General features: G+C 38.0%; 3 protein-coding genes across 5 annotated transcripts; 2 read left to right on the top strand and 1 right to left on the bottom strand.

Moving 5' to 3' along the window:
* Positions 1-1,610: 1,610 nt before the first annotated feature.
* On the top strand, positions 1,611-5,101 carry LOC113701352 (uncharacterized). The gene is made up of 9 exons (XM_027221960.2): positions 1,611-2,084; positions 2,202-2,386; positions 2,530-2,805; positions 2,895-2,953; positions 3,459-3,495; positions 3,653-3,724; positions 3,864-4,014; positions 4,101-4,268; positions 4,381-5,101. Exons 1-9 carry the CDS (start codon positions 1,773-1,775, stop codon positions 4,738-4,740), a joined length of 1,620 nt encoding a protein of 539 aa, XP_027077761.1. The 5' UTR covers positions 1,611-1,772; the 3' UTR covers positions 4,741-5,101.
* A 1,539-nt stretch (positions 5,102-6,640) lies between these two features.
* On the top strand, positions 6,641-11,377 carry LOC113702196 (uncharacterized). Of its 3 annotated transcripts, none has more exons than XM_027223263.2 (3): positions 6,641-7,201; positions 8,171-8,670; positions 10,269-11,377. In XM_027223263.2, the coding sequence occupies exons 1-3, from the start codon at positions 7,153-7,155 to the stop codon at positions 11,118-11,120; spliced, it is 1,401 nt and encodes a 466-aa protein (XP_027079064.1). In that variant the 5' UTR covers positions 6,641-7,152; the 3' UTR covers positions 11,121-11,377. The 3 variants fall into 3 exon arrangements, with proteins under 3 accessions (XP_027079064.1, XP_027079063.1, XP_027079062.1); XM_027223262.2 differs by having other exon boundaries at positions 8,101-8,670; XM_027223261.2 differs by having other exon boundaries at positions 6,644-7,201; positions 8,088-8,670.
* Positions 11,378-18,828: 7,451 nt separating this feature from the next.
* Positions 18,829-21,091, bottom strand: LOC113701139 (protein SHORT-ROOT). Its single transcript, XM_027221651.2, has one exon. The coding sequence runs from the start codon at positions 20,713-20,715 to the stop codon at positions 19,195-19,197; it is 1,521 nt and encodes a 506-aa protein (XP_027077452.1). The 5' UTR covers positions 20,716-21,091; the 3' UTR covers positions 18,829-19,194.
* Between the last annotated feature and the right edge of the window lie 1,747 nt (positions 21,092-22,838).

Raw genomic sequence — 22,838 nt, 5'->3', positions numbered from 1 at the left:
AAAATTTTCATTGGTAAAAACACTGATGGAGACAAAATTGTCATTAGGATATTTTAGAAGAGATTTTATTAAATATAAAGCAAAAACAGATGAAGAGCAAGGAAAATCTCGACATAAGATCAAAATCTCCCTCCCAAGTAGAAGAACGGTAGAGAGAAGATTGATGATAAAGAGAAAGTGGAGAGAACCAGTGGGCTTGGGGATCACATTTGATGAAAACAAAATAACTTCTAGTAAATTTATTCGATTACTTCAATACGTAAAAGGGATCTGCATTAGCGCCAGTCAGCAATGTATGGCCCTGCAATAAGAAACAAAAGAGAAAAAGTAAAGAAACATGTCGCCATGAAGCTTTTAGAAAATAAAAAGAAGAGAAAAGAGAAAAGAGAAAAGAAAGCAAAGAAAAAAACAAAATGCAATGAATAGCTTTTTCCTTCCTTTTTCTGGATGAATTTTTCTTAAGGCTAAACTGGCGGGCAAGATCTAACATGTCAATAATTTGTTTCTTTTGGTTTGTGTCATTCAGTGATATGAACCTAAAGTTTCACATGTAAATTAAGTTGATTTGATGGTTTTCCAAGTTAAAGAGTTCTTCACCCAAGTAGGCCTAACTATTGGGCAGATGTATTGAAAGATTTCAATTTTGTCAAATATATAGACGCTATTCCTGTAAAAAAAAAAAAAAATTTAAATCAAAACATAGTTCAAGTACGTTTTAACCAATGCTAGTACACCATCCATCACAAAGAGAGAACATTTGATTTGGCATCTCTCTTTAAAGAAACTTCCATGCCAGACACGAGAGGGGTCACTGACCCTAAATTTATTCTATGTAATTAGTTTAGGGACTTAGGCCCTCAATAGGACCAAAAAAAAAAAAAACAGAGAGAGGGAGAGAGAAACATTTATGCTGCAAAAGTTATTATTGAGAAGTTGGTTCCCACCTTTACGCCACCCTTAAGCTAAGGCTGCGTTTGATAATATTGAAGTTTGAAATTAAAATTTGATTATTTGAATTCATTAAATTATTAAATTGTTAAGTATTAAATTTAATACATTTGAGTATATATCACATTCAGTGACAAGTGAATAGCATATCACTTATTTTTTGGAGAAAGTTTTGTTTAGAAAATTTAGTACCACTTAATTAGTTTAAATGTTTAATTTTTTATTATCAAACGCGTATGAATATGTTAAGATTTGAATCCATTAAATTTATATGTTGAATTGAATTATCAAACAAAATCTAAAGCCTTGTTTGAATTGCCGGTTTCAATCGAAAAATTACGTCGTTTTCCGTGATTACATTTCCCTATTATCTTTTTTCCTCACATACATCAAATCGCTACAGTAATTTTTTCATGAAAAATCACGGAAAATGCAATCCAAACACAACCTAAATTTTCCTCCCGTTTTTCTTGTGCAAAATTAGAAAGTTTATGAACCCGTATTAGGAGTTCAGGATTTAGGAACGGAACTGCTAGCTCTTTTTTTTTTTTTTTTTTACCCTAAAATGTTAGCTACAGAGTACAGACTACGGTACGCAATCACGTAGATACTAGAAAAAGAAGTGGGGATGTACCAAAAAGTCGTCTAGTCCTTGGCGTGAGTTTGGAAGGACAGCCATAAACTTCGCCACTGCAGCAAACCAGTTCTGGTTTCTAAAACAGAGAGAAGACCAAAAGAGAATAACAACCAAAAGGTTCGCAGATCACACGGAACAAGCTATTCTTACCTTAATCATCAAGTCAAGCCATGATTATCCACCATCCATGTCTTCTTTTCTCTTTCAATTCCTTTTTCTTTCCCTCCATACACCAATTCTTGATTTTTCCTGCTGTTTTTATCATCCAAAAAATACACACTTCCCGCAACAGAAGCCGAAGTCACATAGTAGTGTAATGCCTAAATCAAACCGGATTGTTACTCCTTTACTTTTCTTTTTAATTTCTACTACATTCACTTACAATTGCCTAGTGTTTGCCTCCCCCGTTCCGGAACAGAGCTTGAAAAGACCTGATCCCCTGCGCCATTTCAAACCTTATAATGGAGTTTATGATATCAGAAACCGACACTACTGGGCCGTAAGTTTGATCGATTAATACGTACTTTTTCCCATTTCCGGGTACAGATAATCAGAGGTGTACCATCCCCCAGGAAAATGCTTTGTACTGATGTTTCCCCGCCTCCAATGTTTCCAGTCTGCAGCATTTACAGGAATCCACGGTTATGCGGTCGCCGGCATATGGTTCTTGTTTGGCTTGGGATTTGGGAGTTACTTGATCCTGAAGAACTTGTTCGGTAGCTGTTTTCGAATTGTGAATTATCCACATTCTTTCTACATTGCAACGTTCTCGCTGGTTGTTCTATTCACTTTGCTTGCCATGTGAGTGCCTGTCTAGCTTAGTTTCTGTTGTTTCATGTTATGTATATAAAAAATCTCAAATCCAAATGGTTTACATGTTCTTATCCTAAGTATGAGAAATTTCATCCTGAGGACCTGATATGCTTGTTCTTTTTGGATCGAAGAATTGCTAGCAGCTTTGTTTTTGCTGCAAGTAAGAGCAGTCAGAAGAGAGCCAACATGCTCGTAGATACAGTCTTTGGTGCTGCAAGCGATGCTTCCGGAGCCATGCGTAGAGTTATAAATTCGTTGGTAGATATGCAGGCCTTGTTGCGTCCCTATGATCCACAGACGTGCAATCTTTTGAATGTAACTTCCCATCGGCTAAGAAGGGAATCACTACTCATTAAAGATTTCGTTGCAAAAACCAAGCATCCAAGCCACGAAGCAGTTGAGATCCTGTAAATTTTTAATCACTGCTTCAAAGTTCACTTTAAGCTTTCTTTAATTTCAAAGAATTCATTGTACCTTATTTCCAACTTAATTTTAGGTACTCCACAACTGTTGCAGTAGTGACAATCAATTTAATGTTGCTGGTTGCAGCATTAGGTGAGACTTTCTAATATAATTGATGCATTTCAAGCATATAGTGCAATGTCTAACAAACACTTAAATCAGTATGGTCGTAAGACGAGTGCTTCAAGTTTTCAAATAAATTTTAAAACATGACCTTTTCGATTGATATTGGAAACCTGAACAACATACAGTAGCCACGTTCTTCCTATCATATTCTATAGCTGGTTCAAGTGAACTTGATTTTAAGAAGTGCTAATAAAAGAAAGAAGCCTTTGGGGTTTTGGGAGAGGGGGCTCGATTGTGTGGTTTTCTTAGGTTTAGTACCAGCCCCAGATAAGCACTCAGGTTGGCATTTGAAAGAATACAAATTAAAGGAAGTTATTCTTTATATATAGATAGGAAGAAATGCATAAACGAAGAAAGAAGCATCCCTTGTTACATTTACTGGTTATTTTTTTGTTACTTCAATTCTGTTGTTTCTGACAAACGTGTGACAAAACCAAATCAGTTTAACTAATGGGTCGCTGCTTTGGCTCAGTTTTGCTGATCCTGCATTGGTATCCTGGAATTATGGTGTAAGTGGAGCTTTTTGGATGCTCAAAACTGAAACATCTTTCTTCTTCTTTCATATCTCCCTGATCGCTACATTTATCTCCAATTGGTCTTTGCTTATGTATTTAAGCAAAATAATTGGCTGCTGGATCTCAAACTGGTCTTGCTCATGTATTTTAGCATAATATTTTGCTGCTGGATCTTGACGACTCTAAGCTGGATTCTGACAGGTTTTGATTATTTCTTCCAGACGTGAGCATCAATCCCTTCATCTTTCTTATTCCTCTGATACTCATACTCTGATATGTCCATACATGAAAGCAATCTACAGCACAGATGCACTTTGTTTTACTAGGTTAACTTGGCAATACAAAATTTTGTGGATATGCAGTTTTGCACGAGACACATGTTCAGCTTTGGTGAAGTTTGAGGAAAATCCTGATGACAGTAGCCTTAGGTTCATACATCCCTGTGCATCACCATCTGATTCCAACAACTTATTGGTACAAATTGGCAAAACTGTTCATAATTTTATTTCCCAGGTAAACTCGAGGCTAGAGGAAACTCTGAACTTTCGAATTTCCTAGCAAATAACTTATCCTTGGTCGCTTTTTGGTGGGAACTGCAGGCAAATACAAAGCTGACAGAGCTAAAAGCAGTTCTTGGAATTCAAGAAGGCAATGAAGATACCTTAGGATTTCAGGAAATCTGCGACCCTTTTGCCAGTGCACCCAATTACGTCTATGCACCTCAAAATTGTCACAAAGATGCTATTCCAATAGGAGATTTACCAAATGTAAGTGATCGTCCATGGGTGTCTCAATGCTGACATTTGGGCGTTATGCGCTTCATAATGTAATCACATCAGTTGCTGCTGATTCTCACAAGTTCCTCTCTTTGGCTGATAGATTCTATCGAGGTTCACCTGCTACAAGGGCAATTCTTCTGAAGAATGCTTAATTGATGGAAGATTTCTTCCAGAGGCTTCCTATGTGATGGCTGAAGCCTATAGCCACTCCATTCAAGACTTGATTAATGTGTTTCCGGATTTACTGAGCTTGACTCAGTGTACCTCTGTGAAACAAGCATTTTCTGATATTGTTGTTCGCCAGTGCAAGCCATTCAAAACCTCAGTAAGAATGCTATGGTCATCTGCTTTATCGCTGTCATTAATCATGACGGTTTTGGTTTCACTCTGGGTGGCAAAAACTTGTCGAGATAGACACCGATCCTTTGCCAAGTTTTCCATTGTTCCCAAGCCTGCGTAGCACCAGGGGGAAAAAAAAAATTTGCGACAGATATTAGTGTATATAGATAATAGATAGGAAAAAGATGCAGGTGAAGTGAACTCTCATGTAGGTAAACATAATTTTACTCCATGAAGTCGCAAGGCAGATTGGAACATGGAGTGGTTCAATAGGAGAAGTTTAGAGTAAGTTTAATTTTAGCCCTGTTATGTTTACTTCATGGGTAAGATGGGCTGAGCCCTAGAGTTCAGTGCAAGCAGCGTTGTGATTTAGTCTTGGAAATTTTAATCGATACTCTATCTAAATAGAATGAAAATTGTAAACACTTCCGTTTGGATATCAAGATTTGGAAAATCTTTTTCCAAATATTATTCTACTTGCATCATAAGCACAAATTTCAACTACTTTTTTATAATTCCTACTTTTTTTTTTATATATTTTACACACATCATATTATAAAAAGTGCTACGTTATCGGCCTAAATAATTTTTACAAATAATCTCCTACAGTCCTAAAATGCTAAAGTCATGTCATTGTGACTAAAAGCAGGATTAGTCCACTTAGTGTCCTTAAACCACTAGTTAAAATAGGGAAAGTGTTGGCGGACAATAAATATGAATTTATGCATTATGGATGAAAATATGTGCACTAAGGCCATTAATTAAAAATAAGAATCCTTAGAACAGTTCAACTTTTGTTCCATTTTCTTCCCCACTTCTTTCTTTTGGTAATTTCATCATCTTTAAACGATTGTAAGGTTCAGTACGGTACCAGAAAGTACATACCTTTTTAACGAGGCACATGAACGTACTCAAAAAATATATACCATCAACCAAAGACTAACATCAGGACAGCTTGTTCACCACTTTGAAGCTACAAAAGTTCGAATAGGGTCCTATGTCTAATACGGGTATATAAACGTAACCTGATAAACAAAGGAGTGTTTGGATATCAAAATTATTCCAAATAATATTTCGCTTGCATCACAAACACATTTTCCAACCTACCTTTTTATATTCCCAATCACCTTTTTATCTCATCCTTTTTATCTCATACACATCATATCACAAAAAGTGCTACAGTAATTATTCCAAATAATATTTCAAATAATACACTAAAATTATCCATTTTGAAAAAATGTTAGTGCTCGAATCATTAAACAACAATAAATTCTACTAGAGACAAATAGAGAAAGACACAGTGTACAGCTACTTCCAAACCTCAAGACCATGCTCATTTAATATAACACCATTCATTCTTTCTCTTTTTTTTTTTTTTGTCATCGCCGTTTTATCTATATTACTCTATTCTAATTTAATCTAAGGGGAGGTTCAATTGGGTTTATGAGGAGCTGATGGAGACTGAATCACCGTACTAAACAAGTGCATTACATACACATATACATTTTTCAAAAAAATCACATATTATGACAATTAATAGGAAGTAAAGTTTAAACCTTTCAACTCTCGCCCACCAAGCCTTAATACAACACCATTCATTCCCCGGAACAGGATAAGACATAGACCAATCAATTAAATTTCAATGTGGCGTACTTTGTACACTGTCTCCTCCATCTTCTGCAACTCCTAAACAACACAAACATATGTACAGGGTTCTCTCTCATTAAATGAACTCCACAAGAATTAGGCCTTGGCCACTAACGTTTCCAATCGGAAAATTTTGGTTGCAGAAAGAAAAAAAAAAAAAAACATTGACGTAGTAGCAATGGACGAGTAGACAAGGGCTAGAAGGTTGTAATTTTCGTATAATTATGCGATTAATGTATATTTATATTTTTTATAATATACATAATTTTATGTTCTTGTATGCCCATTCAGGTGCAGTCAACTCGACCAATGTCCCAAATTTACGCATTAAACCTTAATACTGTAGGGAGAAATCCAATCATTAATCTTCCAGAAAGAAGCAGAGCACTAGCTAACTACTGACTTAGTACTACTAATGTATGTTTGTTGAGAGAGAGAGAGAGAGAGCATCTTTGGGCTGAAGTCATCGGCCTCTGGTTGTCGTCCTCATCATTTCTCATGCGGCAATCACACGGTCGCCATCATCATCTCAGCTCAGCTCATCAACTTAATACCAAGTGTCGATCCAACATCAAACTCTCTAACCCACCCAAGCCACCGCCTTATCTAGTGTTTACTTCCTCTTTCCTCTTTTTCCATTTTTCTGTGACTTTTACTTTTCTTTTACTATTTGGGTCTTTGATTCAGCTCTTCCTCCGTCAATTTTGACCCTTTTCCCCCTTCCTACCTACAGAGAATAAAAGAAAAGGAAAAAAAAAATTCTTGGGACCTCAGAGTATTGAGATTTTGCTTCCTGAGATTATAGTATTGACCCGGTAAAAAAAAATTGGGATGTTTGTGGATTGGAGAATTTTTAAGTACATGAGGTGAAAGAAGAGCAAACTCCATGTCCAGAATCTGTGCTCCATATCCACCTGGTTTGTCTTCTTCTTCAGGTAAACCCTTTTTTTTTTTCAGCAACTTCACTGATTGCTTTTTGTGTTTCTTTTGTTGTGGTGGTATATTTTGTTTGCATTTCTGCTTTTAGTATTTTTTTTTCTTGCTCTGTAGACAATTTGAAATTAAATACTGGCTTGGAAGTTATGTGAATTACCTGGATTGGCCTGTGATGGATAGATGTCCGACCATGGATTTCATTATCTTTTTGAACTAACTTCTTAGTTTCTTTACTATTGCTAGCTCTAGGTAATCTTCTTCCAGTATTCAATTTTAAGTTGTAGATGCTGATTTCACATTCTCGTTGGTACTTTTTTTTTAAATCTTTTAATTTTTGTATTAAGGTTTTTCTTCTCCCTTTACCATTAGTTGATTTAGTTTGAGTTTTGTTGTTAACATTCTGTCGAACTAGACCTATCCATGGGTTGAGCTTGAGCTCCAATAATGTTCTTCAGTTCTTACCTGTGTCCTTGTGTTTGTTTCAGTCACACCTCAAGATTGCTTTAGGTAATTTTAGTTGCTGAGTGACACAATTTATGGTGTCTGGACCATAATCTTTGACTTTTCATATATACCTATTGTGTATGCAAAGGCAAAATTCAGTGGTAAGGGTAAAAGTATTTTATCTACATCATTCAAGAAAAGATTTGTATTTAGCTCCATTATGACCTTGAGATAAGTTGATTTTCTTTATTCTAAAGATACGTCGCAACAATGAGCTGCGATGGTGGATAATTTGATGCCCTAAAGCATGCTTTACGAAAAATTGCTCTTCTACTTTTCTTCCACGTCTCCATGTGTATGTTGTCATGTTCAAAAGTTGAAATTGTATGCCTGTTACACTAGTTTTAAATCTCCTTAGAGGCTGCATTTTGTTAACTGCAGTGTTATCTTGAAGATTTAAAAGGGAACAAAAATGAGGATGAGGAACAAATACCGGAAACCAACCACTTTACGTTGCAATGCAGGGAGCAGATGCTCATTGTTGGCATGGAGCTTGGTGGGATTTTTTCTTATACTTCAACTGTACACTTTTATCCATGATACAGATGTGCATAATGAAGAAAATCAGATGCGCATAAGCCACCGCCTGCAATTGCATGAGCTTGAAGAGGTTGAGGAGGAGAATATACAAAGTCCCACACCAAGGGGAAGACGATCTCCTCGTGCTGCTAAAAGGAGGCCTAGGAAAGTCCACACTAGCTTGATTGATGAATTCCTTGACGAGTCTTCCCAGCTCAGGCGCATTTTCTTTCCTGATGAGACTATGGCTATAGATCCCGTAAAGGATACTGGGAATGAAAGTTCCTACTATTTCCCTGGTAGAATTTGGTTGGATACTGATGGAAATCCAATTCAAGCCCATGGAGGTGGTATTCTATACGATGAAAAGACAGAAACATACTATTGGTATGGAGAGTTTAAAGATGGTCCCACCTATCATGCTCACAAAAAGGGTGCAGCCCGGGTAGGTTTGAAAAAATGTTTAATGTCAGCTGTACTTATAGGTCAAACAGTAGGAATTTGTCTGATGTTTCTTCTGAGGAGGATAGTGGTGCTCTTCTCTTAAAGGATTGCATTTAGCCACTGCATCATGATCTGACGATTCTTCATTAAATGCAGAGCTATGGATATGTTGGTGTTTCTGTTATGTCTGACTATTGAATATTAGTTTTGTAGATTATGTACCCTACTTGGTTAGAATAAAAAGTATAATCTTGATAGCCAGTGAGTTGGCATTTCAATTTACCATACATCCTAGTCCCTTACTAAGACAGATGACCAGCCACCAAAGTAAAAAGTTCCTTCATCTGTTGCTTCTTTGAGAAATAGACAATGACGGCGTAAGTCTCCACGGTTGAGAGTTCGGTGAATGCTGTCTAACCAGTAGCCCCTGTAAACAAAGAGTCTTGTTCTGTTAATAGAACTTGTGATCTTCTTGGTCAAAATGAAGTAACCTTTACCTTCTAAGTAGGCCTGCAATTTTCCTTTGCTTTCTAAATGTAAATTTGAATCATTTCATTCTGATTTGCTTAAAGACAAATTTCAGAAGAGCAGTTGCAATTGCTATTTAGATTTTCGATCATAATTGGTTGCCCCTGGCTAGTCTATTCTTCACGGAGGTACTCAGATTGCAAGACTCTTTTGTGTAATCTACCTTCATTCATATTATCTGTTTAACAAACAAAACTAACTTTTTTATGTCAATATAATTCTTGACATATAAATTTCTCTTCCCCCATTGGGGCATAGTTTCTTCACATGTTCTGTTCTCAAAATGAAATGCTTCAGAAAAAATTGATTGAACGGAAGTGACATGCTTTAGGCTTTTCACAGATCATTTTGAGCATGGAATCCATATGAATGGAAATTACTGGTAAACTGGTGGTGCACTTTTGAGTCACTCTAGTTTCAACTTATGACCAGTCCCCAAGAAGTCAGAATAGGAAGAAGTTGAGGAAGAAAGCTAGTTCTAATCTTTCTCCTCTCAGAAAATATTGAGGAGATGTTTGAAGAATTCCGACACTTAAGGAGAATCAATCAGTTTTAGACCGAAGCCATTAATTGCAGTACATCCTCAGATGAACTTGGTAATCCCATGCTCCATGTGTAGTCAACTCATGTAGGTTCTCCCTTTTAACAGGGGCCTGAGTTGCAACTGAATTAGCTGGACTAGTCATCGTTGTCAAATTGGAAATTCATTTTCGGTTTGTGACAAAAGCAGAAGTAGGTCTTATTCATTACATGGTCCACCCAATCTTGGTAGTTTTGACAAAATTCTTAGATAGTAGAAGAGAGTCAGAAGAGTATGGCAATGCAAATGGTGTCTATGAGCACCAAGAACCTCTAAATATTTAGTGACATATATCATAAAACCATACTAAGCTTCCTATTACATATCATTGCCTTTTAGACAGGAGATTAATCGTGTTTTTTCTTGATAACTGATACACAGTGCTTACCTGTTAAGTGTCTTTGTTTTGTTAAATCAGGCATCATGGACGTTATTTTCAAATGCACATTGCAGCTTTATGGCTCAAAAAAGTAGTAATCTCTTTGTTACAGGTTGATGTTATTGGCGTTGGTTGCTATTCATCAAAAGATTTGTGGACATGGAAAAATGAAGGGATCGTACTAGCAGCTGAAGAAAAGAATGAAACTCATGATCTGCACAAGTTAAATGTTCTGGAGAGGCCAAAAGTCATTTACAATGATAAGACGGGTCAATACGTAATGTGGATGCATATTGATGATACAAACTACACAAAAGCTTCAGTAGGTGTGGCCATTGGCAACTCTCCTACCGGCCCTTTCAAGTATCTTTACAGCAAAAGACCTCATGGGTTTGATAGCAGGGACATGACTATCTTCAAAGATGATGATGGGGTGGCATACCTCGTATACTCTTCAGAGGACAACAGTGAGCTTCATATCGGACCTCTCAATGAAGACTATCTGGACGTGACAAATATCATGAGAAGGATTCTTGTTGGACAACACCGGGAAGCCCCAGCTCTATTCAAGCACCAGGGCACATATTACATGATTACATCAGGATGCACTGGTTGGGCTCCAAATGAGGCTCTAGCCCATGCTACTGAATCAATAATGGGACAATGGGAGACCATCGGAAACCCATGCATTGGTGGTAACAAAATTTTTCGACTGACAACATTTTTTTCTCAGGGCACTTGTGTGCTTCCTTTGCCTGGATTTCCTGGCTCGTTCATTTTCGTGGCTGATCGATGGAATCCAGCTGATTTGAGGGACTCAAGGTATGTATGGTTGCCACTGACTGTTGGAGGGCCTGTAGATGAGCCTCTGGAGTACAGTTTCGGGTTCCCTATGTGGTCCAGAATTTCCATATATTGGCATAAGAAATGGAGGCTTCCTCACCGATGGAAGGGAAAGCAATGATACATGACAGGCGTGTTGCATTTGACACAGAGGTGTACCATATATTCCGCAATCCTATAATTATTCTTTTCATTTTTATTCAAAATCTTTTTCAGTTCAACCCAACAATAAGTAGATGTAAATTGCTAGAGTCGGAGGTGAGTGAGTTGAGCTTACAGCTCACCCTGCTTATTTAGGCCCTGATGATATTGCATTATTACTTCCACTGTGTTGATTTCTCATATGAAGTGAAATTCTGATGAGGCGTATGATGCTTATATCTGTGAACCTCGCCTTTTAACCTGTTGTGATGCTTGGAAAGGTGTAAATCCTCAAAATTCCTAGTCTTAAGACATGTCTTACGAGACTTACCAAATTATACGTTAGGGAATTTCCAACTTTGAGCTTGAAAGGTTTACTATAAACTGATTTTAAGGAACTGCGAATAGACGCAGTGTCTCATGGTGGGACATGGATGAAATCTGGTTTTGAGAATTAAAAAGGTTGTGTTTGCGAAATTAATAGTTAAAAAGTTTTGGGAATCATTGCTACTGCTGGAGCCGTGGATGGAGTACCTTCAGTTCTGCTGGATTTCCGTGAAAAGCCACCAGTTTTTTTGTGCTTATTTTGGATGGGAAAGAAAGAAATACATCTAAAGGTTGCTAATCCCTATCTTTCCCCCTCCATATGTGCTAGATTTAATCCATGAGAAACCTTAAATTCACATAAAATGCGAGTCTATGTCATGTAAAAAATCTAATTTTGTGCAACTTTATTATGAATTTGTTTTACACGATCACAACGAGAATCGACCATGACAACAGAAGTAACAAGGGGAATGTTATTTGCACTCACATTTTTGGTAATTACACTCTCACCATCATTGTAATCATATAGTTTTCACTTATTAGAATATATGATAAAATAAATAGTGGGAATGCAAATAACCAAAAATAGAGTACAAATAACATTTTTCAAATAATAATACTAATAAATTGTCAATTTCCACGATGTTAGTGGGACCATATTCTTGCAAAGTAATATGCTTAAAACTCACGATTAACGCGCATTAGGTCCTAAAGCAAATGCCCAAGGGCCATGTCCCATGGCCCGGGAATGCGATTATTGAAACTTTTGCTTAGTTTCTGGTCCACGGCCAAGCCCAGTAGTATTACTTTAATCACTGGCTTTAGCATTATTTTTCTCAATCATCAGCCAACTTTAAAAGGATGGTCTCATTATTTTCTCTACTTACCCTTTCATTAAGAGTATGTTCAATTCCAATCATCAGTAAGTAAGGATATCAATTTAGATGCCCAAGATGATAGATTCAAACGCTCCCTAAGGGCTCAACCCTTTCCGTTTCCAAAAGAAAATTATTTCTGAGAATTAATTTTATATACACTGATAATAAATATATTATCGTGATTGGATGCATGATATATCATATGAGATCTTCAGAGCCACTTTTTCAGTGCTACTTTTATATTTATACCAAGTGTCTTATTTATTTAACTTGTCATGTGCTGTTTATTTAAATTTTTTCTACCATTACATGATAAAGTAGGATTGGCACTGAATTTAGCGCCGAACAGTGATATAGAGAATCTCAACTGATGATATATATGTAAAATTTGAACTTTAAATTTAAATTTAATTTAGTTGTTATACATCTAATGCTGACAGCGTATGTTTTGGATTTAAGCGAGGAAAATGAAGAAAAAGAAATAAAATCAATAGCGATTACTTGAAACTGTTGTTGCTGCAACTATCGCTTTGAGAGATCCTCAAGAGCTTTAAATGGAAAAATAAGTAGTGTTTTTTCCATCTTTGTTGACAGGAATTGGGAAAATGGTCAATTTAGTTCCTAAACTTTTTTTTCGTCGATTTAGTCCCTATATATTATTTGTAGCTAATTTAATCCTTAAATTTATATTTCGGTTCCAATCAAGGAACTCAGTGGCAACGCCACCGCATAATTTCCATCATACTCCTAATCGAGAAACCCAAAAGGGGTATTTTAAGGACTTCAATGTTGGGTTGTAACTAGTCAATACTGGGATCGTTGACAGATGAGTAATTTTTTTTTCCAACCCAATGTCACACTAAGGGCCTGTTTGGAACTTGAGTTTTTACTCAAGTTTGTTTTATACTAGTTTTTTACCAACTTTAACTACAGTAATTTAAAAAAACTTCTCAAAGTTTTTCACTTACACATTTCAAAATACCCAAAACACAAAAAAAAAAAAAAATTTCCTTCCCCTTTTCTTCTTCTTCTTCCCCCACCCCAACCCACCACCACCTCTGTCGCCGGCCACCACCTCCGTTACCGTTCCGGCGCCGATCACTTCTCTTTACTCTTTAGGTGTCGGTTTTCTTTTTTTTTTTTTTAATTAGAAGGGGCCGATAAATACTCCTTTGTGTAAGAAAAATCCAACCATGAGAGGAGACTGTTCCTCCTTGAGGACAATACCAGGCAATTCGCTCATACCCATGACGGCAAGCAACTCAATGGTCTCCTTATCGACCTCAATCCTGTCGGTCTTGATCGCGGATTCTTCAGGAACGAAGTCCATGCGGCGCTCTCCCTCTTCCTCTTGAAGCTTGAGCGAAATACTCCAAACTAGACCCTTTTGAATCCGTTTCATGAGATGGGTGGAGAACCCGACGATCTTGTTTTTGGAGTCTTTTTGATGGGATGATGGCGACTTCGCCAAGGACTTTCTTGTTGGTGTGGAAATCTAGCGTCAACTTGGAGTAGTAGCGCTCGATGACTTGGCTGGAGGACTTTTTTACTGTCTTGGTGCGGACGCAACCCATTTCTCGGTTGGCTTGTTTTTTGCAGCCTGGGCGGCGAGGGGAGAGGGTGTTGAGGGCGAGGGAAGCTGCGGAGAGCCGGGGGAAATATGAGAGTTGCTGAGGCTCCCGGTGCCGGTTTTCTTGGGGAAGGGAGAAGAAGCGGGAAGGGAGGAAGGGATGAAGGAAAAGAAAAAAGAAAGAAAGGAAAAAAAGGAAAAAAGAAAAAGAAAGAAAGAAAATGAAAAGGAAAAAGTTTTTCATCTTATAAAAGTTTTTTTACAACTTCTACAGTGATCTACAGTAAAGTTTTAGACAAATTTCCAAAAAACTCAGGTGCCAAACAGGGCTTAAGTATGCATGTATGGCACCGTCCTCCCGCCATGAACCCAAACTCAATCAAGAAACCCAAACTCACTTCCGCCATGAACCACCGCCACCGTCCTCCCGAACCAGCTCCAGTAGCTTCACTTCCCTCCCCGATTAGCAATCAATTAGTAGTCCAAATCTTCAAGAAAACCACCCGATTCTTCATTTCACATCCCTTCACCTTTATCTTCCTCATCTATCTCGTTTTCGCCTTCTGTTTCAACGTCGAGAAGGGGGTCCACTACCTCATCTCTTCCATCAATGGCGACCCTTCTCTCAAGTCCCTCGTCTCCCATCTCAACCTATTTGGCAACCAACAATACCACCACCACCACCACCCTCACCATATTCGCCGCCGTCATCACACCTTTGACGAAGACTTCTTCTTGGGTGATTCCGATTAAGCCCACTCCATCTTCAACCTTTGTGATTCTCTCCAATTTCAACTCCAATCTAGGGTTTTTCGCCCGACCCCATTGTGGACAATGGTGTCTCTTTCGCAGTACGGTCTGGTGTGGTTGCCTTTATACACCCTCCAGAGCCATTAGAAATTCCTTAAGAAAGCGCCTCGTTACATCCTGATGCTAATGATTCCACCAAGGATTCAAATGCTGTTGTTGATTTACACTTCTTGCTAGGGGGTCTTGAATTAGGCTGATGCGACACCACAGCATTGATATACTTTGTTGGGATTTTATCAGTTGCATATGGGTACGCGATCTTGGCATTCTTGGTTACTTACAGCTGGGTCAAAGGAATTGTATTTTATCAGGTTGCGAATGATTTGTTAGGGAAATCCAAGAACTTTTTCAAAGCTATTTGGGATGGATAAAATTTGGGGATAAGAAGGCTGTTTGGATTTGTTTTAATGAGATGGGCTGTAAGGGATGCATTGGCTCAACTGATAGGGATATATTTTTTTTGGGCAAATGGATGATAAGTGTGAGTTTTTCAAGTTTTTTATGAGGATGAAATTGATGCCTTTCTCTGATGTCGTACCGTGGGTTTTGGGGCATGAGAGAGAAAGAAAGCTTGGGGTTTATGATGTCCTGGTTCTTGGTGGAATTGGGTGTGTCATTTATTTTTACAGATATGTGGGTTGCCATTGTTGACTAAAGGAAGAGTGGGAGGGAGGTAGTCCCCAACATTGAAGTCCCTAAAATACCCCTTTTGGGTTTCTGGATTAGGAGCATGATGAAAATTATGCGGTGGTGCCGCCGCTGAGTTCCTTGATTGGAACCGAAATATAAGTTTAAGGATTAAATTGGTTACAAATAATATATAGGGACTAAATCGACGGAAAAAAAAAGTTTAGGAACTAAATTGGCCATTTTTTCACAAGAATTAATGATATATCTTCGATCAGACAGTACTTAACTAGTATGGTAGATTCTGACAAGAAAAGCAGAATAGCTGTGTGTGTGTATATCCTTATACTATATAAGAATGAGTTTAGGGCAAAGATTTCAACCGCAAAGATGGGGCTATTTTGGGAATATGAGAGTATTTAAAGTGCAATTGGAGTATTGAATATGAATCATTATAGCTAATTTGGTTATTTAATAATTATTTAAATGTCCTCTTAGATATTTAAAGCTAGGGGTAAGTTTAACATGTGACCGATATTTGATTGAACATTGGGTACAATTGAAATCAACTTGTGTTTTAGTAAAATTACATAAAAACCCTTATAATCATTTAATTGTATTGATATTCAAGTCTCTTAATTTCTTAAAGCCTTTCTCATCAGTCATTTGCAAACTTATGATATATAGATGTTAAGACACAATTAATGCTGATTAGTAGAGAAGTTTGGTTTCTTGGCCGTTGTCATAGTAATCCCCATCTATTCAAATTCATTTCATTTACTTATAACTTCGTTCCATTACAATCATATAGTCTATTGAATTCGGATGTTGCTATATTAGCTACCCCTCTTTCCCATTTTGCAGCATCTTTCTCAATAGGTATGTTTTCTTTAGGTAATCTACTTTTTTGGTTGTAAGAAATATGTGATCTTGCAAGTTGTATATGCAATACTTCTTTTAGTGTTTTAATTCAATTGTCTATGTTAGATAGACTTGATAGGGAGGAGATCACATTTATTAATTGTTATTTTTGGTTTAAAATAATTTTATCATCATAAATTTTTTCATTTATAGATTGCATCTACTTCTTTTGTTGTTTTAACTATTAGTTACTGTAATTTTCAAATTGTTTGCTACTTTATTGATGATTCCATTTAGACATTTTTCACTTCATTTGATTTCCCAATATGTTTAACCATCTACTTAAAAGTATGTACTTCATTACTTTTAATTCTTGAATTGAGTGGATTAAGATGTTTTTTGAGATAATTATTTGTCTAGATTAGTGTGTTAGTTATTGTATATTTTCGCAACTAGGTCAAAAATTGATGTTTTGTAACTGTAACCCCTATCGAGAAGGAGATGCTTTGCTATATGTCCTAAATCATACAATAAATCATAATTGATTGATTCGTCAATGTGGAGGTTTCATGATGATATGTCATTGGAATCAATATAAATTCAAGAATTTGGCTTGCAAGAACTGAAATTCCACTGGCAATAATTTCTTCAAGAATGCTAACTGTTCAAATCTCACTTATATGACAAGATAATGTGGTGGATTACCCTCATATCAAGATCAAATTCAAACTAAATAACAAATTTTAATATCCCTAAAATGCATGAGCAGATATAAGTAGATATTTTATTTTATCTAATTAAACGCAAAATGATTGATCATATCTTATAATTATATTTCATTGCATATTATATTTTTTGACTCAATATGTAATTTATGATTTTTCTGTTTAATATCACGTAATAAAAATGTCATATTTCAATTCTTATACTACAAAATACCAAATAATAATTATTAACTATCTTTAATTACAGGTACTAAACTCCCGCGCGTGGCGCGGGCTTTTTCCCCTAGTATATATATATATATATGTACAGATGAAAGGTCATCCCCAAGCAGGATTTGGAGCTAAACGTACAGTAAAAATTTGTGACTTTTACTATCTTCTCCTCCTCATCTTTATAATTTTCACTTTCATTCTGAAAATGAGGGAAAAAAGAGGAGGGGGGAGGGTTGGGCAACGGTACATGTGAGAGGTTTGCCTGACTTGAACGAGAATCCAATCGGTGAGAAGCTCGATCGAGATATCAAAAATTAGCCCTCAATCAGCCAGCCATCAATTGCACTTTGTTGCCAACTTGCATCAATCTGGCCCCATAGACAACCGATCTTATACAACAATAATATTTTTGAAAAGACAAAACCAACCAGAAGAACGAGGAAGAAGAGGCTCTTCCACAGTTATAAAATAGTAATCAACAAGTTAATGGGACCAAGGCCACGCCTTTTTAGAGGCTTAAAACCCCAGATTAAAACCCACGCAGATGACAGAAATTATTGGCGGAAAGGTTTGAAAAGGAAGACCGAAAAGGTAGAAAAGTTTTGTGAAAATGTTAGCGTGGAGGGGGGGCAGGTCTCGTCAAAAGAATGAAAGATTAAGATATGAAATCCTAAAAAGAAGTTCCCACTACTAAATTGCATTTCTTTCTTTTCGTGGGCCAAAAGTACACAACACCACCATAATAAGATGAAAGGGAATTTGGATCGCTGGCAGAGGAGGTGGGAGATGAGATGATGGTGGTGGTGGTGGTGGTGGTGGGGGCCAATCCCATTTCCATCCCACGGCAAAAAGAAAGAAAAGAGGAGCTCTCGCTCTTCCCTGAAAATGATGGACAAAAACATAGAAAAATACGATAAAGAAAGGGAGAGGCACAGACACCGCCCGCCCTCCCTCTCTCCCTCCTATTTGATATTCGTATTACAAGCCCATAATTCCACTAATGAATAAACACCTTTTGTTAGATTCCCAAGCATAAACTTGGCCGTCCGGAGATTCTATGGTCCCAACAAAGATGGCGACGACCTTTCTTTCTTTCTTTCTTTCTTTTTTTTCAAAGTAAACTGAGAAACAATTTCTTTTTATAAAAAAAAAATAAAAAATCAATAACTACCTTTAACACCTCAGAGCTGATATCATCTAAGCGTACCTAATACCAACTCCACCCGGGTTAATTTGGACCCTTAATTGAAAATGCTACAAGCAATTTGATGTCATGTTTAGAGACAACCAACTTTATTTTTTATCAATAAAGTGGTGTGTATGTGAAGGGGTTTTGTCCAGACATGGTTGGGGAGATTGCAAGATGATTTGGAGTTTCATCAACGACGTTATTACAGCTCTTTGTCCCAGCATTTCTTGAATTAACCATAAAGACAATTGATATCAACTATGTTACTCATATCCAAAATGGATAGTTAGACCTGTCATCAATGATGTGACCATGATTGATGAATGGAATAGTATTACTACTGCCATAAGAATAATAGTAGCCCAATTATCCAAAAAAAAAAAAAAAAAAAAGAGAGAGAGGGAGAGCCGGCCTATAACGAACGAACGAACGAACGAATGCAACAAAGCCAGGCGACGATCAAGAAACTTGCACGAGAGATCACAATATATAACCAAAATAGAAGAGTTTCTTGTAAACAACAAAATAATCACAAATGGTAATAAACTACATGATCAATTAATAAAAAACCATCTTACTCCGCTCCACTGGATTAATGCGAAAAGCCTTGGTGCGTTCTTTTTTTTTTTTTTTTAACTTCATGATCATCATCTTCTTCTTCTTCTTCGTCTTTCTTTTTTTCTTTCTTTCTTTCTTTCTCTGCTCCCAAAAAAAAAAAAAAACAAAAAAACAAATTCACGATCTTCTCCACCCCCAAACTCCACGCCAGGCACGTGCCATAAGACCCCTCTCCCACGTGCGCAGATCACCACCATTTTCCAAAATTTTCTTTAGTGAGAGAGTCACCATCATGATCAGGCCCTCCATGCACTAGCCCAAACCACCGGCTGATCTTTCCAGGACAAGAAAATTCCGGCCGACTCATTGCACTGTGCCATTGACCAACCGTCCTTGTACCTCCTCAAAAGGGCGCGTACATCATCGCACACCTCGTCACTAAACGAAACGGGTCCAAAGCCGGATGCATGTAAGCGATGTGACCAGCGCGTGGCGGTCTCTAGCCGCTCTATCGACTCGGCAGCGGGGCACGCCACGAGGTCAACTATGGCGCGTCCAGCTTGGCGCTCCAACATCAAACGTTCGTTACTCGTTTTCGGGAAACTGTCGTCCAATGATTCGAAGTAAACCCTAAACCATCTCAAACATTCTTGAAAACCTTTGACAAAATCGTAACCATCAAATCCTACATCAAGATCAGCTTCTTCTTCCACAACAGCCATGATCCTAGGCTGCAAACTTCTAAAAATGGAAATGAGAAAGTCCCTACGATTACCGAGCGTTGAAACCGAGTGTAATGCTCCTACGCAGTTGATGGCCAGTGCCTCATCTTCCTTAATATCCAATTCAGATAAATTTAGTTCGGATAAATCGCCTGCATGATGTAACACGTTAAATTTGAAGGGCACGCCCATAAGTCTAGCAAACTTCTCCATTCTACTACCTATCTCTTTCATGACTTTTTGCACGCCCGCGGCTCCTCCTCCGGCGGCGCCAGCCTTGCTGACCACCACCGTCGTGAGGCGGAGATGCGGGGTTTCGTCGCTTCGTGTTGCTAGGGCTTCTAGAAGAGTAGGCCATTGCGTGCAAAACGTGTTGCTAATATCAATTATGTGCAACTTAGGCTCTCCTTCAACAGCCTCCAGGATCGCCCCATTACAAGCAACGTGTCCAAAAGTTGTCCACGGACTAACCTCTTGAAATTTCAGAACCATTTTTCTAGTTGACTCGAAAGAGCAAGTTTTTTCTGACGCAGATACTAAGGCACGATAGCATCGCTCTCCGGAGTCCGTCATGCGGCTGAATAAGGCCTGGAGGAAATAAGAGGCGAGCTTCTGATCAGTGTCGCCGTAGGGTGAGCTGAGCTCATTGAGCATCCACATGAGCTGCTGCACGCGAGAACTGTTCTTATCCGCAATGGCTCGGGCTGTTTCGAGGAGAATATCGGAAGCCCACTTGCCAGAAAACGAAGAAGCAAATTCTTGGTTTATGTCCCTGGCAGGGGAGAAAGAAAAATCAGCTGATTCATAGGGATGGTGAGTGGGGGTGCTGCTTGTGTTAGTGGTGGTAGGGGTTGGGGTGCTTGAAGTTTGCTGCTGATGCTGCTGGTAAGGATTGTAGTGCGGCCTGGAAGAAGAAGAGGAGAAGTCTTCATCATCCATGAAAAAGTTGAAGCATTCTTCTTCTTCTTCTTGTTGTTGATGTTGGTTGTAATGGTGGTTTTGTCTAGAAGATCTAGAGCTGCTTGAAGTTCTGCTGGAGTTGAAGGACTGATCAGATGGTTGTTGGAGGCTGACAAGTCTAAACAAAGTATCCATTTAACAGAAGACAGCACATCAAAAATTAAAACGCCCGTTTTCTTTGCTTTTTTTGAACGAGATTCTGTTGGGAGTATCGGATACGAGGAGCAGATGTTGGAGTTGGTTTTGCGTTTAAAAACGCTGAATTGGAGTAGAGTAGAGAAGAAATGTGAAAGGAGGATCTTCAAGTTGGAGTTTAGCTACTAAGAATTAGTTAGCTTTTCTCGGACATAAACATAATTGGAGAGAGGAATAATATGTTGGAGCAAGGACGGGTCGGGTGGGGAAAGACGAAAGAGAGAGGAGGGGAGAATCTAACTGATGAGCAAAAATTAGCTTTTCTTCTTTTGGGGAATCGATGATAGGAATGGAGTACAGTAATGGTGGTGGGGTGGTTTCTTTGTTTAATTTCTAGTTTATGTTATTGGAGTTTCTTTTTTGTAAATTTAACAGGGATTTGACTAAAATAGAAATTCTTGGTAAATTAAAACGTAGAAGTGGGCACGGAGTAGATAATAGCATGATGCGTTCTGCTGTGGAATTTATCTGACAAAAGAATAGGAAAAAAAAAAAAAAAAAAAGGAAAAAACGATACTAGCTAGCAAGAGTCGAGAAATGACCATACCCTCCAACGGGGCTTTAGTGGATTAGCTTTTGATAGCTTAGGGATGGAGTAATAATAAATATTATTCAGTGGAGCAGGCGTGAGAAATGGTTCTTCGTGGGGAGAGGAGAGAGATAGAAATGGAGAAAGAGACATGAGAAAAGCTGCCGGCGTGCACCATCATCATCCAACCCACCACCATCCCAACACAGCCATACCATTTCTCGCTTCACAATTGATATTCCTTGCCTCCTGATCCCTCTCCAAAGTCTGCCAAAAATTCCCTGCTTTTTCCTTTCCTCATACCGCTTCAAAAACCCACACGCTTGTATCATATAACTATATGTTAAAGTTGGCGTCAAAATACTATATTTGCATTCTTCTTCTATATCCAGGGCATGCTCCCCATCTTCACTTTTCTCTGAACCCCATACGTATATACTATCATGTTCCATAACCAAGCACACTTGAAACCACCAGGCTACCTAGCTAGTAGGCAGCTGCTGCCTGCTCTAGATAGGTATCAGATATAGATGAATAATAATAATATTAATTGTTTCATTCTTTTTTTTTTTTTACTAACACAGTGGGTATCCGGGATTCGACGGAGTAATAATCCGGCCCCGACTAATCCCACTGTGCTTGTGCCCAAACAGAAGTCGAACCGCGACCGCCCGATGCCAGGACCTAAAGAGACTTCCCCAACACCAGCCGAGCCAACCCTGGGAGCCATGTTAATTGTGTCATTCCACTATTAGCAAATTGTGCAATAGTTGTGCAAGTAGTAGTAGTAGTAGTAAAAGTTAGTTTGATGCGATGAGCTTTGAAGCAATTTCTGTGTTCTGAAATAATTAATCTTACAAATCTTCTGAAAAGAAGCGGTTTGGTTGGTTCAATTTGTGGAATTTGATATGGACGTCATACCCCAACATATCACTTAACCCTTGTTAATTAAGTAGATTAGAAAACTACAAAGTCCACATCTCTCAATGAATATACGAGACTAATTTTACAGGCATTTTATCTTCGCCTGCATCTGCCTTGAGTAAACCAGATGTCTCCAAGATGGACGTTAGTTAGCGCATCACCGTCCACGCTTGTTGTGATGATTCGAGAGTAACGCCTGCGCCAAATTAATATAATCAAATGAACAGGATCACACAAGCTCACTAGCATTGGGTTCAAAATAGGACTAGGAAGTGTTACCTAGAAAAATGAAGAAGGTTAAAATTTTGTAAACAATTTCTAAAAGAGATAAGTACTTTACATAAATATCTTGCCTAAATGTTACTCATTTGACATTTTTCTTGTGGGCTATTTTGTGTGTTTAATGCACAAATTTATCAACTGGAGATCAAGATTCAATGGATTGAAAAGAGTCGAGAAGTTGGAAAGGGATAGTAGAAGAGAATAGGGGTAGAATAAGAAGGAAGGATAGTTTGTGAGGAGTGGAGTAGCTCATACTTAATCCTTTTCTTGACTCCTTTAATTTCGAATTCGTGGCTATATCCATCAATGATTGAAGAAAATTCCACGT

The sequence above is a fragment of the Coffea arabica genome, chromosome 7e (genome assembly GCF_036785885.1).
Source record: "Coffea arabica cultivar ET-39 chromosome 7e, Coffea Arabica ET-39 HiFi, whole genome shotgun sequence".
NCBI lineage: Eukaryota > Viridiplantae > Streptophyta > Magnoliopsida > Gentianales > Rubiaceae > Coffea > Coffea arabica.
The sequence above is the reverse complement of the archived record's forward strand: the minus strand, read 5'-3'. Positions and strand labels throughout refer to the sequence as shown.

Bases quoted from the DNA above. Each gene is read 5' to 3' on its own strand.
- LOC113701352 (XM_027221960.2), top strand. From the start codon at position 1,773: ATGTCTTCTTTTCTCTTTCAATTCCTTTTTCTTTCCCTCCATACACCA. The intron at 2,387-2,529 runs GTGAGTGCCTGT...TTTGGATCGAAG, and splicing joins CTATTCACTTTGCTTGCCAT to AATTGCTAGCAGCTTTGTTT. The intron at 2,954-3,458 runs GTGAGACTTTCT...GCTTTGGCTCAG, and splicing joins GTTGCTGGTTGCAGCATTAG to TTTTGCTGATCCTGCATTGG.
- LOC113702196 (XM_027223262.2), top strand. From the start codon at position 8,119: ATGAGGATGAGGAACAAATACCGGAAACCAACCACTTTACGTTGCAAT. The intron at 8,671-10,268 runs GTAGGTTTGAAA...TCTTTGTTACAG, and splicing joins ACAAAAAGGGTGCAGCCCGG to GTTGATGTTATTGGCGTTGG.
- LOC113701139 (XM_027221651.2), bottom strand. From the start codon at position 20,715: ATGGATACTTTGTTTAGACTTGTCAGCCTCCAACAACCATCTGATCAG.